Consider the following 18296-nt stretch of genomic DNA (forward strand, 5'->3'; position numbering starts at 1 on the left):
CAATACACAGAGCCAGCTCTGTAAATGACACTCAGCGACTGAGAATCCAATACCTTGAGAAATCCTAGGAGTGAGTGGTTCATTATAACCAGGGGAACCAAGAAAGCATCCTAAAGAGTGGGACGGGGGTTAAGGTTAGGCCCCCTAAGCTCACCCACAATTTCAATAAAACAAAAATGGAAAAGAGTATTCAAAGGCAGTGCTCAGTGGCAGGGCTGTTCAGTTACTCAAAATGAAGAAGTTCTAGAGAGATGACATTCAACATTATGCCTACAGGTAACAATGCTGTATTGAACACATAAACATTTGTTAAGAGGTTGGATCTCACATTAAATGTTCTTATCAGAATAAAAAAAAAAAAATAGCAGGAGCAAAGGCACAAAGCCTGAAAAGTCATAGCCACTTCAACAGCCAACGAAAGGTGGATGGTGCTACTCACAGATACGAGCCAGGGCTGCCCCAAACCCTTTCTATCTTCCATATCTTGCACTGGGTCTAGGAAGCTAGGACCCCCTTCCCAGCTGGGAGGTATCCTGCAGATGTTGTTTAGGGGCAAGCTTTCACAGTCTCCTGCCAACTCTCCCCACCTCATTCCCAACTTCTTCCCTCGAGCCATGGAAAAAATGACCAATGTCCATTTTAGATTCTTACATACCTGGCATCCACTGAGAATTTATTTATTAAGCTGGGTATTTTACTTAAATTATTTGTAATCCTATCAATCCCATGAAGTATTTTTTTTATTATGCCCACTTTTCAGATTAGACAGGTGACGATCTTAAAGTTTAAGTCATTTGCCAAAGTTCCCACAGTCAGCCTAGATTCTCATCTGTTAGCATGGATCTGATGCCTGCTCAGGACCTGGAACAGTGTAGGGCATTCGATAGGTACTCATTTGATGAATGAATGCATATGTTTTTATTTCAAAGAGCTTAAAAGGGACCCTGGCCCTAAATGACTCCTCCTCCCCCTCCAGTTCTTTGGCGGAAGAAATCTTCCTGTTTCCATTAGCAGATGAGCTTTAAATGTCCAGGACTATAGGGGAGTCTGCATACACATCCTAACCCTCAGATGTGACTGGACTCAGGGTGTCTCCTGAGAGCAGGACAGGTAGGAGGGGGGTACTTAAGAACCTCAGCAGGGAAAGGAGGCACTAAGGAGGGGATGGCTGGGTAGAGCCAGAGGCCGATGTGGCCTTCCTCACCCCGGAGCCTGTCCTGCCAGTGCACATTCAGATGGAAGGGTGATGGGCTCATGAGAGCCACCAAGTGCCCTGACTGGCTGGGGCAGGAGAGGTTACCCTGCTTGGATTTTGCTGCTGCCAGGCTAGTTTTGTATCTCTACAAAGCTAAGCCCCATGCAGCATGACAGAAGGACAAATCAGCAAAAAGTGATGTTCCCAAGGTCATTCAACTTCAGGAAATTAACCTAGTGTGACAGCTGCCCCACTTTGGAGCTTTTATCTGCAGAAATTCAACTGTGTTCACTTTCTCTTCACCTTCCCCTTCCCTCTCCCACCCCATTCTTCCCTTCCTTCCCACCTCCCTTTCCCCCCTCTTGCTTCTTACCTTGTGCTTAAATGGGACCCAAATCCAGACCAGTTGGAAGTGAGCTGGAGGGAGGAAGTGGACACAGGGCCATGCGCTCACCGTCTGCAGCTAAGATGCCAGCAGCTAAGTGTCACTAGACCACCGCCAGTGAGGTGCCTTTCAGGCTGGCAGTGTTGGAAAGCAAACACATGAGCTCAGAATCCAGTGGCCAGGAGACAAAGTTTTGAATCCTGCCTTTGAGCCATCACTTGCTGTGTGACCTTGCATGAGTCCCTACCAATTCTTCTCTGTACCTCAGTTTTCTCACCTGTCAAATGAGGGAGTTGGCCTGATGATCTAAGGCTCTTTGGGGCTCCGAGAGCCTTTCTTCTCCATTCTCTGCAGCAGGTGCTCAGATGTTGGCACAGCCTTTTAAGCTGAAGCCTTGCATCCTAACCTGAGCTGCAGACTCCAGCTCTGTTAGGGGGACTCCCTCTGGGTCTAAGGCTGAGCCTCTTCAAGGGTCTAACAACCTAAAATAAACGGCTATCCCAGAAGCCTGGGGGTACCCACCACTTCCCAACTGACTCCAGCGTGAGCCCACAGGTGTGAGCCAGCTCTGTTTGGACACCCAGAAGGGCCTCTTTGAAATGGCTTTTGATAAGTCCAGTGTATGAAGGGAGGCAGCAAAGAACCACTTGAAGCACCTGACAGGTGCACCTGGGAAACCTGAGACCTGGGGCTACTCAACTTAAAATCCAGACTCTGCAGAAGACAGCCCCTGGCCTCCAGGCCTTCAGGCAGCTTGCTACAGGCAGATGTCTAGAAGCCAGATAGTCTCCAAAGAAACCCACGAATTCCACTGACTGTGTGACTTTAGGCAACCTACGGTATCTCTCTAAGCCTCCACTCCATAGCTGGAATATAGAAATAGACATGTATTATTTCAATATACGCCAGTTACCTGCCCTCCTTGACTTGTCCAAGTTAACTGATTTTCTGGTAATCACTAGCACAGAGGCACAGCTTCCCTGGTCTGTGGGTCTACCATCATCCAATTCTTTTCTCTTCCCAGAATCACCCTGACACTGGCCTGCCCCATGGACTTAAAGAATTTCCCCATGGACGTCCAGACGTGTATCATGCAACTGGAAAGCTGTGAGTCCCTTGCCTGAGGGTTTTAGAAAAAACCAGACTCCCCTTTACCCAGGGGACGAGCAGAACTTCCCATACAGCTACTCCTAACTGCTGGACCCCAGGGGATTACTGCACTAGCCCAAAATACCAGATGAGGGGCTTTGCTTTAGAAAATGCATTAGAAATATAACCCCCCTTCCATTGTCTGGCTGAGGCCCAACTTTGAAGCCAGCAGTATTTTCCCAAGACTCTGTTCCATGTCCCTTGCGGACATGCTCTCCAGGAGTGCAGCAGGAAGAGTTTGAACAAGCCATAGTCCTTGAACTCACAGGAAGATAGACAACTAGATGCACAAGTAACTCTAACACAGGGCAGCAAGCGGTAAGCGTGTTGTGAGAAGTACAAATGCTGTGGCCTCATGGCAGAAGAGTGCTTCCTTCTGGTTGGGAAAGAGAAGGGGTGCTAGGGAAGGTTTTATGTAGGAGGTCACAAGTGAATCTACCAGAGGAGGTAGCTGCCTTCTTTGATTGCAGACAGAAACGAATCCAATTTAAAAGATGGAAAGAAATGGAAGGACATAGGGGGTCTTCATGGACTTGAAAGAGAAGCTGAAAGCACAGGAACCAGGGCAGAGGATTTAGGCAGCAGGAACCAATGGGGCAGCCCCTTGGAGCACCACCTCTGAGCGGAATTGGCACCAGCCCACTCTGAACCTTTTGTCACTTGCCTCAAGAATCAAATCAGGAGACTATAAACGCTGGAGAGGATGTGGAGAAACGGGAACCCTCTTGTACTGTTGGTGGGAATGCAAACTGGTACAGCCACTCTGGAAAACAGCATGGAGTTTCCTCAAAAAATTAAAAATAGATCTACCCTATGACCCAGCAATAGTACTGCTAGGAATTTACCCAAGGGATACAGGAGTGCTGATGCATAGGGGCACTTGTACCCCAATGTTTATAGCAGTACTTTCAACAATAGCCAAATTATGGAAAGAGTCTAAATGTCCATCAACTGACGAATGGATGAAGAAGATGTGGTTTATATATACAATGGAGTACTACGTGGAAATGAGAAAGAATGAAATCTGGCCATTTGTAGCAACGTGGATGGAACTGGAGGGTATTATGCTAAGTGAAATAAGTCAGGCAGAGAAAGACAGATACGTCTCTCCACTCATACGTGGATCCTGAGAAACTTAACAGAATACCAGGGGGGAGGGGATGGGGGGAGAAAATGTTACAGAGAGAGAAGGAGGAAAACCATAAGAGACTCTTAAATTCTGAGAACAAGCTGAGGGTTGGTGGGGGGTGGGGGAGAAGGGAAAGTGGGTGATGGGCATTGAGGAGGGCACCTGTTGGGATGAGCACCGGGTGTTTTGTGGAAACCATTTTGACAATAAATGTTAGATAGATAGATAGATAGATAGATAATAGATAGAATCAAAGTCCTGCCATAGAGGATCTGATTGATGTAGTTGAGTCATTAACTCACACCTTGGCCCCCAACTGATAGTCCTACAACAGTATTCTATAGAATCATTCCCCAGAGGAAAAGAGGGAGCTTGCAAGGATGGTGTGCAGGCAAAGTAGCAGATGTGAGCTGAATATGACCATGGGGGTAAGTATTGGGGACAAAAGGACAAGCCAGTGTCAGATGGGGGGGGGGGGTAAGAAGCACGGTAGAAGGGCAGGGGGCTAGAAATAATTAAACCAGTTTTAACCTCTTTTGTTGCAAGTGGGCTGGGAGAGAGTGGCAGCAAGACAACATGGTCTCATGAGTTCCATCTAGTGCCCAATGCCTCTTAGTCTCTAACCCAAACCAACTCTGACATGCTTCAAATAAATGCTTCTGGGTGGTGACTGCTCCTTCTTCTGAACCCCCATCCCAGTTGGCTATACCATGAATGACCTGATCTTCGAGTGGCAGGAGCAGGGAGCTGTGCAGGTGGCAGATGGACTAACTCTACCCCAGTTTATCCTGAAAGAAGAGAAGGACTTGAGATATTGCACGAAGCATTACAACACAGGTAGGTGCAAGGATGTCCTCCTCAGGTCCCACCCCCAATCAGGGTCAGAGGTCATTTCAAACATTCATTCAATCAAGAGGCGTTCTTGATGGACATAGCTTTGTGTTAATTACCTCAAGGTTAAGAGAATAGGCTTTGAAACCAGAAAAGTGGCTCTGACCCTTTCTTCCTGGATGTCCTGGGGCAAGTCACTGAAGCTTAGGCCACACTTCATTGCAAGGGAGTCTGGGAGATACGGTCTCCATCCCAGGTAGCAGCATGCCCAGTCAAAATGAATCCTACTCCTAAGGCAGAAGGGCAGAGCTGATATTAGGAGGACATCTAGCAGAGTCTGTCACAGGGGAGCTGTCATTTCAGACAGAGCACAAGTACACAGACTTCAGCAGGAGGGAGCTGAGAGGTGGCACTGAGGTTATAAATAAGTACAGTTGGAAAGCGTCCCCTAGATTGTGAGCTGCAAGAGGGCGAAGAAACCACCACTGTTTTGCTCAGGTCTCTGTTTCCCAGGCACAGCACAGCCTTCGTTGGAAGATCAGACACAGGAATGAACTGGAGTCACACCAGGACTGGCCTTCCCTGCCCTGCCTCAGGCTGGGAAGGAGCTTCATGGAGGCACAGTGGAAGAAAGACAGTCAATATGCCAGCTGGAGGGCTGGGTAGGAGGCTGCTGTGTGAGCCCAGCTGAGGAGAGTAGAGGCATGAAATAGGCTGATGACAGATGCCAGAGAGAGGAGGAGGTGAAGCAGGGGTGTTGAGAGAAATCACTATGGGCTCTGGTGCAAGGAGAAGGCCCAGAGCAAGGGCCGGTGGCATGAGCTCTGGGCTGTCTGGGACAGCTGCCCCTTCCCGTGTAACCTCCGAGGTGTCTCAGAACCTCGAAAGATACTCTCTTGATCCCTGGGCACGCTGAGCCTTAGAGAGGTAATGGTACTCCCATTAGCAGCCATGAGAACAGTGACTTCCCATGAATCACATAACCACACTGACTCTCACATACCACAGCCCATCACCGTTTACACAGCACTTTCTCATTCACTACCTCATTTGTTCTTGACTATTCCTATTGAAGTGAGAGCAGAGTTCTGTGCTTGTGCTAGGCCCTGTGGTTACAAGCGAGAAAGGCTGATAAGGCCCTGCCCCATGGATCAGACAGTCCAGGGAGCTCTAGAAAATCACCTAGTAACTGTGCTGCAGTGGACTGGAGCTGAGAACACCCCCATGGGACTGGCTCTGTCTCAGTTCCAGGGATGCACAGGTAGGGAGGAGACCAACTACCCACAGTCCAGTGCAGGGAACAGAGAGAGAATGATGTGCCTATACACTCACTGTATTGTGTCCTAAAGGCCCTGATGACCGTGTGAACAGAACTGAACTGAAGGAATCTAGGGGTTGGGGGGGGGGGGGTTGTTGAGCCTAGGGCAGACCACATTCAAAGCATCACAGAGGAGCAGGGTGCTTGCTTTGTCTGGTTGTGGGAAGGAGTCTGGGCATTCCAGGCAGAGGCATTAGCAGGAGCCAAAGCTCAGAAGTGGCAAAGTGCAGGACATGCTCAAGGCAAGGGATAGAATAGAGGGGGTCATGATTAGGGTGAAGAAAGAAGGGAAGGATGGAAAAGCAGGTCAGAGCATGTCTGTGAAGAGTGGACTAAAAACTTTGAACTTTTCCCTGTAGGTAAAGGAGACTTTCTGGTCTGAGGAGAGAAGGAAGGAAAGAAAGGTTTTATAAGAGGAAGTAAGAGGGGCCACCTGGGTGGCTCAGTCGGTTGAGCGTCCAACTCTTGATTTGGGTTCAGGTTATGATCTCACGGGTGAGTGAGATTGAGCCCCATGTTGTCAGCCACACTGTTAGCATAGAGCCTGCTTGAGATTCTTCCTCTCCCTTTCCCTCTGCTCCTCCCCCCACCCTCTCTCTTTCAAAATAAATAAATAAATATTAATTAAAAAAAAAAGAATGGCCTACTTAGGCCCACTCTTAGCAACACAATAAGGCTGATGAGGATGATGGCAACTGACATTCCTGAGCATTAATGATGTGAGGACCATACTAAGTTCTTTATAGGCATCGTCACAGTAACCAAATGAGGTAGGTACCATCATGACCACCACCACCATCATCATCATCATCATCACCATCCCTACTTTACCATAGATAAGGAAACTGAGACACAGAGCGATTCACTTGTCTTGTCTGAGGACACTTGTCTGAGGACACAGCTAGTGTGAGCCTGAACCAGGCCCCAGCTGACCTCAAAGCCTTGGTTGTTTTGACCTCAAAGCCTTGGTTGTTTTGACCTCAAAGCCTTGTTTCAACCCACCAGGCGAATTTGCCTTCTCACTATAATTTCTTGCAGGGAAATTCACCTGCATTGAGGCCCGATTCCACCTGGAGCGACAGATGGGCTACTACCTGATCCAGATGTACATTCCCAGCCTGCTCATTGTCATCCTTTCATGGATATCCTTCTGGATCAACATGGATGCCGCGCCAGCCCGTGTGGGCCTGGGCATCACCACTGTGCTCACCATGACCACCCAGAGCTCTGGCTCCCGAGCATCCCTGCCCAAGGTAAGTCCTACTGCCCAAGAGCACAGAACACCTGGACAAAGGACTCTCATCTCCCCACCTTGCCTGAGATAAAGAGAGCGCAAGGAATTTGTCACTATGTATCTACTACACTTGGCAGGATCCAGCACTCTGGGGGTGTTTTTGTTTGTGTTTTGGAGTTATTGCACACAGTAAACTTATTTGCAGCAAATAAGGAGATCATGGGGAATAACTTCCAAAGCCATGAGTCCCTGAGTGAGGGTGAATGGGTTCCTTTTATTTAGGGTCAGGATGCATATAGAAAGGGGAGCCTCATCATTTTATGTAGAGGCGGGCGTAAGGTTGAGCATGTGCCTTAAGGAAACATGCCAATACGTGTATTATGTGAATGAGGCTTGTGCTCCCCCTTGGGTGGAGATTTTAGTATTAAAATGAGGGAAAGGTAATGGTAGGTCACTCCACAGGTCACTCCATGGTCCATCTCCACAGACATGAATCAGGGGTTGAAGCCCAACTAGGATCCAGCATTCTGATCCAGCAGACCTCTCCTCCAGATGTGCATTATGTTGTATACAGTTACCAGACAACACAGTTTGCTCCATTCCCTGCCAACATTGCACACACGTCCTGCTTCACTTACTGTTAATGCTCAACTCCACTTCCTCCTCCATTCACTTTTAGTGCTAAATGCAACACCCCACTTCTTTCACCAGTAACAGTAGATACTTGGTGTTGGGTGTCTCCAAGACCATCCCTACATTCAGAGATTTGATACGACTCACAGGACTCAGCATAGCACTGTACTCACAACTAAGATTTCTTACGGTGACGTATTAAGGACATAAGCTAGGTGATAAAGGGAAAAGACACAGGCAGAGTCTGGAGGAATCCATGTGCAAGCTTCCTTGTTTTCTCCCTCCCACGAGAGGGACCACACGGAGTACATTCTTACCCCAACAATACAAAAGCAGTCACGTGTGTGAGATGTTTCTGCCCAGAGAGGCAGAGAAATTGCTTTGAGATTCTTTTAAGATTCTGTACCAGTGTTTTTTCTTGGGTGCTCGTCACATGCTCTGCCTAGCACATACGAAAATTCCAGACTCCCAGGAGGAAAGGAAATGTTCAGCATAAACCATATCGTCTGTATAGGCATTCTCTGCACAGCAAGGCCCCCTGATCAGTTAGGGGAAGTGGGAACATTCCCCAAATCCAAGTTCCCAGATGTCAACCAAGGGCCAATCTTACAAGCACGTCTTTCGAAGGATAGCAGCGTCATCTTAAAACTCATACGTTAACACTTTTCTGCCCCTATTTCTTACATTTCTAATGTGCAACAACACATCCCGTCACTTTCACTGTTCACGCTTGAGCCACAGTCTGCTCCGTTCACTATTACCACTAGACACAGCATTTCACTCCATTCACCATTAAAGCCGGATACACGTTCTGCTCCATTCACTCTGTACTAGACACAACATTCTGCTCCATTCTTCTAACACCAGACACGGCATTCCACTTCATTCATTACCGACACCACACACTAATTCTCCTCCAGTCACCCTTACAATAAATGCAACATTCTGTTCCTTTCACTGCTAACACCAGACCTCACATTCTGCTTAATTCACTTTTAACACTAGACATAATGTTCTGCTTCATTTACAATTAACGCCAGACACCACATACTCCTCCAGTCACCCATTCGTGAGGTACAACATTCTGCTGCCTTCACTATGAATGCTTGATGCCTCATTCTGCTTTACTCTCTTTTAATGCCTAGACACTGCATTCTACTCCGTTCACTACTATCGTTTGTGCCGCGTTCTGCCTTAATCACTCAACAGCAGACAAAACATTCAGCTCCACCGTTAATGCCAGACTCCATGTTTGGCTCCCTTCAGCCTTATGCTAAATGCAACACTGCACCATTTCCGATTAAGGCCTCACTTAGCGTTCTGTTTTGATATAGAAAGGTTGGAAGACTATACAATGAGCGCTTGAATACCCTTCACCTGGATTCCAACTATTGTCATCTTGCCACATTTACTTTAGCTCTCTCTATACACAGGTAGGTGGGTAGGTAGGTAGGTGGGTGGGTAGGTAGGTAGGTGGGTGGGTAGGTAGGTAGGTAGGTGGGTAGGTAGGTAGGTGGTAGGTAGGTAGGTGGGTAGGTAGGTAGGTGGGTGGGTAGGTAGGTAGGTGGGTAGGTAGGTAGGTGGTAGGTAGGTAGGTGGGTGGGTAGGTAGGTAGGTAGGTGGGTAGGTAGGTAGGTAGGTGGGTAGGTAGGTAGGTGGTAGGTAGGTAGGTGGGTAGGTAGGTAGGTGGGTGGGTAGGTAGGTAGGTGGGTGGGTAGGTAGGTGGGTGGGTAGGTAGGTAGGTGGTAGGTAGGTAGGTGGGTAGGTAGGTGGGTAGGTAGGTAGGTGGTAGGTAGGTAGGTGGGTAGGTAGGTAGGTGGGTGGGTAGGTAGGTAGGTGGGTAGGTAGGTAGGTGGTAGGTAGGTAGGTGGGTGGGTAGGTAGGTGGGTGGGTAAGTAGGTAGGTGGGTGGGTAGGTAGGTGGGTGGGTAAGTAGGTAGGTGGGTGGGTAGGTAGGTGGGTAGGTAGGTGGGTGGGTAGGTAGGTGGGTGGGTAGGTAGGTAGGTGGGTAGGTAGGTAGGTGGTAGGTAGGTGGTAGGTAGGTAGGTGGTAGGTAGGTAGGTGGGTAGGTAGGTAGGTAGGTGGGTGGGTAGGTAGGTAGGTGGGTAGGTAGGTAGGTAGGTAGGTGGTAGGTAGGTAGGTGGTAGGTAGGTAGGTGGGTGGGTAGGTAGGTGGGTGGGTAGGTAGGTAGGTGGGTGGGTGGGTAGGTGGGTAGGTAGGTAGGTGGGTGGGTAGGTAGGTAGGTGGGTGGGTGGGTAGGTGGGTAGGTAGGTAGGTGGGTGGGTAGGTAGGTGGGTGGGTAGGTAGGTGGGTAGGTAGGTAGGTGGTAGGTAGGTAGGTGGGTAGGTAGGTAGGTGGGTAGGTAAGTAAGTAGACAAATCTTTGCTGAGTCATTTGATGATTACACACATCATGATAAGCTATCTCTAAGTAAGGAATAAGGATCGTGATACTTGTCACATCTGAAAAAATTAGCATTAATTCAATAATAATTATATTTATATAAATTATATATATTTACCAATTTTATATCAATAATTATTGAATTAGAAATAATTCTGTAGTGTCATCTAATACAGAAACTTTATCTAAATTTCCCCAGTTGTCAAAAAGCATCATCAGTAAATATGGCGAGGGATCCAATCACGGATCCAATAAAGATTCATGTTGTTCATGGTTTCTCTTTTAATCTAGAACATTCTCCCTACTGTTGTTTGGTTCTATGACCAAACTGTTCTACTGTTCTACTAACTCTCAACGTGAAAGAAGACATTCTGCTTCATCTGCCATCCACAGTAGACACCACTGTCTCCTCTCTTCACTCTTACACAAAGCTCCCTAATCTGCCCTTTGTGCTATTAACACCAAACTTTGCATTCTGCTCGATTCACCATAGATGCTTGAGACCAAATTCCGTTTCCTATTACCACTTGACAACACACTGTGCTCTGTGCAACTGTAACAGCAGATATATCTGCTTTCTTTTCCTTATGTTAGACTCAACATCCTGCTCCACTGTCTATTCATAGTCGATGCCACATTGTCTTTCACTTATAATTTACGCTAGACTCAACATTCTGTTCCACTCACTGTAAACACCAGACTCAGTATTTGACTCCATTTGCTATTATAGTAATACTCAGCTTCACATTATTCCCCCATTCACTTTTTTTAAAGCATAAAATTCAGTGACTATATGTCCACAAAGGTGCACATCCTCACCACTATCTAATTCTAGGACATTCTCATCACCCCAAAAAGAAACCCCTATGTTCATCAACAGTCATTCTTCATTCCGCCCTCTGACCAGCCTCTGGCAAACACTACTCCACTTTTTACTTCTGTGAATTTGCTTCTTCTAGACGTTTCATATAAATGGAATAAGATAAAATGTGCACTTTCACTTAGCATAATGTTTTCAAGATCCATCTGTGTTGTACATTCTACCAGTATTTCTTTCTCTTTGGTGGCTGAATAATATTTCCCTTGTATGGGTCTATCATACTTTGCTTATCTATTCCTCAGCTGAGGGATGTTTGGGTTATTTCCACCTTTTGGCTATTTTAAATAACGCTACTATGAACCTCACGTACAAGTTTTGTGTGGACAAATATTTTCAACCCTCACAGGGTGTATATCCAGGAGTAGAATTGTTGGGTCATGTGGCAACTATATGCTTAACTTTCTTAGGAACTGCCAAACTATTTTCCAAAGTGGCTACACCATGTGATAATCTCCCCAGGGTTCCAATTTCTCCACTTCCTCACCAATGCTTATTATCATCTGTCTTTTGGATTACAGACATCTTAGTGGATGTGAGGTTGTATCTCACTGTAGTTTTGGTTTGTGTTTTCCTAATAATAATGTTGAGCATCTTTTCATGTGCTTATTGGCCTATTCTAGATCTTAGGAGAAATGTCTATTCAAATCTTGTGCCCAGTTTATAATAGAGGTATTTCTTTTTGTTGTTGAGCTGTAGCAGTTCTTTGCACATTGTGGATTTTAATCCCTTATCGTATATGTGATTTGCAAATATCTTCTCCTAATTTGGGGGTTATCTTTTCACCTGATTGGTAGGGTCCATTATACACTAAAGGTTTTAATTTTGATGAAGTAAAATGTATTTTTTCTTTTGTTGGTTGGCCTTTGCTATCATATTTAAGAAACTAATGTCTAATCCAAAGTCACAAAGATTTCTATCTATGGTTTTTTCTAAGACTTTTATAGTTTAACCCTAAATTTCGGTTTTAGTCCGTTTTGATTTTTTCATATGGTGTAGGGGAGGGATATCACTCTTTTTCATGTGGATACCCAGTTTGTACAGCACCATTTGTTGGGAAGACTATCTTTTTCCCTCCGTTGAATTTACATCCTTGTCAACAAATCCATTGACCATAAACGTATTGGTTTATTTCCGGACTCTCAGTTCTTTTCCGTTGATCTGTGTATGTATCCTTATGCCAGTACCACACAGTTGATTACTGTTGCTTTGTGGTTAGTTTTAAAATTGGGAAGTGTGAGGGTGGCGCCTGGGTGGCGCCTGGGTGGCGCGTCGGTTAAGCGTCCGACTTCAGCCAGGTCACGATCTCGCGGTCCATGAGTTCGAGCCCCGCGTCAGGCTCTGGGCTGATGGCTCAGAGCCTGGAGCCTGTTTCCGATTCTGTGTCTCCCTCTCTCTCTGCCCCTCCCCTATTCATGCTCTGTCTCTCTCTGTCCCAAAAATGCATAAACGTTGAAAAAAAAATTTTTTAAAAAAAATTGGGAAGTGTGAATCCCCCACCTTGGTCCTTTTTAAAGATTGGTTTGGCTATTCTGGGTCCCTTGCCTTTCCATTGGAATCTGAATATGAACTTTAAGCTCAGTTTTGTCAATTTCTGCAACAACAATAAAAAAGGAAGTGAGACTGAAAATGCACTGAGTCTGGACATGAATTTGGAGAGTATTGCCATCTTAACGATATCACATCTTCCAGTCTATAAACAACAGATGTCTTCTCATTGACTTAGGTCATTCCACTGCCTTCTAGACTGCTTAGTTTCTGATGAGACATCTCGTTCCTCAGAATCACAGTGCAGCTCTTTCTGCCCACAGGTCTTGTCCCCATGCTTTAATAATCTCGAGCTGCCTCCCCCAACTTAAAAGTATATAATCAATCTAACGAGGAATCAGCTTTCTTATTGAGGATCTCTTGTACATGATGAGTTGCGTCTGTCTTGTGGCTTTCAAGATTCTTTGTCTTCTGACAGTTTGTGAAGTGTGCAGGCGTGGATCCCTTTGAGTTTATTTTGCTTGAAGTTCATGAACTTCTTAGACGTGTACATTAGTGTTTTTCTTCAAATTTGGGGAAATTTTGGCCATTACTTCAAATATTCTTTCTGCTTCTTTCTCTCCTCTCCTTCAGGCACACTCATTAGACACATGTTAGTATACTTAATGGTTCCTCACAGATCTCTGAGTCTCTTTTCATTCTTCTTCATTCTGTCCCTCAGACAAGATAACCTCAAGCTCATGGAATCTTTCTTCTGTCTGCTCAAATATGCTATTTATCCTCTCTAGTGAACTCCTCAGTTCAGCTCTTTAATTTTCAACTCCAGAATTCCTATTTTCTTCTTTTTATCATTTCTATCTCACGTTCTATGTGGTGAGATTTTGTTCTCATGCTTTTCTTTAGTCTTTTATACTAAAGGTTTAAGCTAAAGGTTTCCTTTAGCTCTTAGAACATGCTGAAAATAACTGATTTAAAGCTTTGATTAAGTCCAACATTTGGGCTTCCCCAGGGGCAGCTTCTTTTGACCGCCTTTTTTTTTTTTTTCCTATGGATGGACCTGTCTTAGTCAATTCAGGCTGCTGTAACAAAGTACCAGAGACTGGGTGGCTTATAAATAACAGAAATGTATTTCTCTCAGTTCTGGAGCCTGGAAGTCAGGTGCCAGCATGGCAGGGCTCTGGTGAGGACCTTCGTCCAGTTGCAAACTGCCAGCTTATTATTATATCCTCACGTGGTGGAAAGAGATCTAGCTATCTGGCCTCTTTTGAAAAAGTCACTAATCCCTTTACGAGGGCTCCATTCTTATGATCTAATTACTTCCCAAAGGCCCCACCTCCAAATATCATCACATTAGAATTAGGATTTCAACCTATGACAGGGAGACGGGACACAAACATCTAGTCCACTGCAAGGCTAGCCTTTACTTCTTTGCGTATCTTATAATTTAGGGTTGAAAATTACACACTTAACATAATGTGATGTGGCATCTGTGAAAATCAGATTGCGCTCCCTCCTCAGGATTTGTTGTTTTTGCTGTTTGTTTAGTAACTTTTGTGAACCAATTCTGTAACATCTGTATTCTTTGTTGTGTGGGGCCACTGAAGTCTCTGCTCAGTTAGCTTGGCCATTACCTAAAATTGGACAGAAATTTCCTTAAATGCCTGGAACCTATAAATCTCCTGGCCTTTTCCTAGGGGCTGTACATATATATTCGAACACACCTTCATCACTCAGCCAGGCAGTTTACAGTTTTGCCTTACCCTTCACTTGCAGCTTGCTCAGTGTGTCAAGGTTAGCCAGAGTTGAGAGCTAAGGGGCCTTCCCAGTCAGGTCTTCCCTGAGTACCCACACAGGCCTGTGCATGCACACAGATTCCCATGTATATGTCAGAGCTTTTTCTAAAGCTCCCGTGGACATCGCATTCCCAGATTTTCCTTTTAAGCTTTTTGATCAACCTATTGTTTGCCTGAACTGTTACCTACTACCTCAGGAGGATGTGATGTTCAACAATTGCCACTGACTCTTTTCAACAAATGCCCCCAGGGAAAAGGCCGTTCACACTGGGCCAGTTCCAAGTCAGCTCAAATAAAAGACTGCCTAGTGAGTGAGGTCTTTCAGTGAACCACAAGACAGGTCAAATAATGACAGTTCTCTGGGAATGAAGCTTTAAAGAAGCTCTAACTCTGTTCTGCCCCGGCCACTGATTGCCTGGATACTGGTTTTCACTGTGCTTGCAGGCTGTTGGTTTTCAAGTCTAGCACAGAGCTGGGAATAGGAGGATGCGAATATGGCAAGTTGAAACACCACAAGGCCCCAAGAGAAATAAATACACATGTCCACACAAAAACTTGTACATAGATGTTCATAGCAGCATTATTCATAGTAGCCAAAAGGTAGACACAACCCTAATGTCCATCAACTGATGACTGGATCAACAAAACGTAGTATATCCATACAAGGAGATATTATTTGGCCATAAAAAAGAATGAAATATGCTACAACATGGATGAATCTTGAAAACATTATGCTAAGTAAAAGGAGCTAGTCATAAAAGACCACATGGTGTATGATTCCATTTATATGAAACGTCCGGAAGGGGGAAATCTGTAGAAACAAAAAGTAGATTAATGGTTGCTTAGGACTGGGGGGAGAGGACTTGGAGGAGTAGGGGAAAGAATGATGGCTAAAAGGTATTAGGTTTCTTTTAGAGGTGCTGAAAATATTCCAAAAGTGACCGTGATGATGGTGGCACATATCTGGAATGTATTAAAAACGATTGAAATACACACTGTAAGTGTGTAATATCTCAATGAAGCTGTTTTCTTTTTTTTTTTTTTTTAATGCCACCAAGTTTGATGCTCTTGCTGGCATTCAGCTGACTTTTTAAGTAAATGCTTTCAAGACTGCTGTTAGCCTTTGGTTAAGAGGGCTTCTGAGAAAGTTGATTCTGACCATTTTTGCTGTTGTCCTTGTTGCTTTTATAGAGGAGAGTGTTTTTGAAGATCTTACCCTGTCGCTTTTGCTAACATCCTCTGTTTACTTTTAATGTTAGGTACACCGTTCTGTTCCTATCACCCTTAGCTAAACACAACATTCCGTTTCGCTCAGCGATGATGCTCGATACACCATCCTCCTCTCTCCTCTCTCTAGTACTCGTCTAGGTACCATATTTTATTTTCTCCAATGTTTCATGCCGTCTTCCTGATGCATTTTTCTTCTCTTTTCCTCTGCACCTTCCTAATACCCCAGCTGAGGAAGGGGATAGCAGTGGGTAACGGCAGAGTTACTGAGAAGCAGAAATACTGAGATATTTCATTCTCCTCTGCCCTCACCCTCCTGTGTTCGTTCCCACCCCCACTCCAGGTGTCCTATGTGAAAGCCATTGACATTTGGATGGCGGTGTGCCTGCTCTTCGTGTTCTCAGCCCTGCTTGAGTATGCCGCTGTCAACTTTGTGTCTCGGCAGCACAAAGAGCTGCTCCGATTCAGGAGGAAGCGAAGACATCACAAGGTAGGCCTTTGGATCACTGCCTAAGGAGGGACGGCTGGTGATAAACACAAGAGTTTCAGGCAGCCTTGTCTCATGATAGTTGTTTCGCTGGACCATCCTTCTCAGGGGGTAAGGCAGACACAAAATAGGGATTAAACTCCTGGAAGCCCTAACTTCCCCTCCCGTAAACAATGCCTTGATTGAGTCTGTGGGCAAGTTATTCTTCTAATCGTAATAACAGTATAGAAGACAGAACTGATGGAACACTGATGGGGTTACGATAATAACTGGCTGTGACCTTGAAGCTTGGCAGGCTAAAAGATGATTATTGGTGCCTTCTTCAAGGCTGCATTATTTCCAGGGGTTTGGTTTCAGATGGAATTGCACCACAAAAGGTTAAGATCTTTGAGTAGAATGTCCAGGTGCCAGGCCTTTGCTTCCTACTTCCAAGAAAGGGGCATCGAGCAAAATGCTCCCCCAAAGTGGGTTCTCTCACTTTATGACAGCTTGAATAAAGAAATGCTTGGCAGGCCATCTCTGCAAAGTCACCAGCCTCTGCCAACTCAGAGACTGTGTCCCAAAACCAGCAAAGGCCATTGGGGAGTGTGCAGTCTCTGGGAGCAAACTGGCTGCATACCTTGGTCTAGAACTACTTTTCCAAAAGAAGTTTCCCATGGAGATCAGAAAACCTACTTTTCTCTCCAGCCTCATCTTTACACTGCTTTCGCCTTTTTTCTCTGAGCACCAACCACCCTAGTTTTTCCCTAGTTGCTCAAGCATTTACCTGGGACTTATTCTCTCCGGAAATGCCCTCCCAGCGCACTTTGCTTAATGTTAACCAAGCGCTCGCTTTCCAGCTCTCAGCCGAGGCATCTTCCCCGAAACCTGAGTCAAAGTCAAGGTCCTGTATTGAAGTTCTCATGCAACAGTCGAGTATGGCAGCACAGATTGTATCCTACACGGGCCCCTAGGCCACGAGGCACTTTTCTCTGAAGTCCTGCCTCAGTATGGACTGAACAAATGGACAAATGGATAAACTAAAGAACCAAGAGGAGCCTTTCCAGTCAGAAAGCCTACCAAGAAGTGTTTCCAGCAACAGATTAGGGCGAACACTATGAGCTGTCAGGCCACACCACAAACCTGCCGCACACCAAGGCCCTCCAAGTTTCAGACTGACCCACTTCGAATAGCTGTCTACTCAGCTACAATGTGCTGTGGCAGAGGACTCTGTTTCTTTATCACTGTTTGGTACGTGACTTCAAGCTAGCCTTTTTTCTGGGCCCGTTTTCTCCATCTGTAAAATGGACCAAATTGGCACGATTGGGGACTGTGGTGAGGATTAAATCAGATTGCAAAGCAGCTTTAAGTTTTTGTTCCTGCCACACAAATGCCAGGGAATACTGATTACACATGCACAGGTTTCCATCAGTATGTTTCTTGAGCATCAGCAATCTGATTCAATTAACTTCTAGCAGGTTACCATAGGCAGGAGGTAGACGTTTCAAGACAGAAGATGTCCGTGGGAGTTAAGGTATAACCACCCTTTTAACTCCACATTAGAAGAGAAAACTATCTTATGTGCAGTAAGCCAGACAGGATTTCTTTCTTTCTTTCTTTCTTTCTTTCTTTCTTTCTTTCTTTCTTTCTTTCTTTTTTTAAGTTTATTTATATTGAGAAAGAAAGTGAGCCTGAGCAGGGAAGGGGCAGAGAGAGAGAGGGAACAAAATCCCAAGCAGGCTCCATACAATCAGCACAGAGCCCAATGCAGGGCTCAAACCCACAGACTGTGAGATTCTGACCTGGGCCAAAATCAAGAGTCACTTAACCAACTGAGCCACTGAGGCACCCCAGTAGGATTTCTTTAAAGACCTCTAGTCTTAGTCCTTACTGCTCATTGGATACTGAGCCCCTGACTATTACACTAATCTAAGCAAGAACTGGCCAAACACAACTATCTTTGGAATTTATTATTTTTCCTGGCTAACTGCTTTTTGCATTTTCCTCTGCTAAAAGAGGGTTAATACATTTGTTGAAGAGACACTTATTTGGGGAGACTATGTCTGAAATATTTGACTAGCTCCAGGCCACTAGACTATGCATGGCACAACCCCAGGGGGCAGTTTGCACATAGACTAAAGTGTAAATGGAGCCCCCTGCAGATATGTA

At 45.5% G+C, this 18296-nt stretch overlaps 1 protein-coding gene across 2 annotated transcripts in view; it reads left to right on the top strand.

Annotated features, from left to right (window-relative positions):
* Positions 1–18296, top strand: part of GLRA1 (glycine receptor alpha 1) — an 83781-nt gene that overhangs the window by 60716 nt on the left and 4769 nt on the right. For both annotated transcript variants that reach the window (XM_003981371.5, XM_003981370.5), the window contains exons 5-8: positions 2605–2687; positions 4558–4695; positions 7046–7260; positions 16005–16151. In XM_003981371.5, coding sequence (XP_003981420.1) covers positions 2605–2687; positions 4558–4695; positions 7046–7260; positions 16005–16151 — 583 coding nt within the window. The remainder of the gene's footprint in view (positions 1–2604; positions 2688–4557; positions 4696–7045; positions 7261–16004; positions 16152–18296) is intronic.

This window comes from Felis catus, chromosome A1, assembly GCF_018350175.1.
Source record: "Felis catus isolate Fca126 chromosome A1, F.catus_Fca126_mat1.0, whole genome shotgun sequence".
NCBI classification, from domain to species: Eukaryota; Metazoa; Chordata; class Mammalia; order Carnivora; family Felidae; genus Felis; species Felis catus.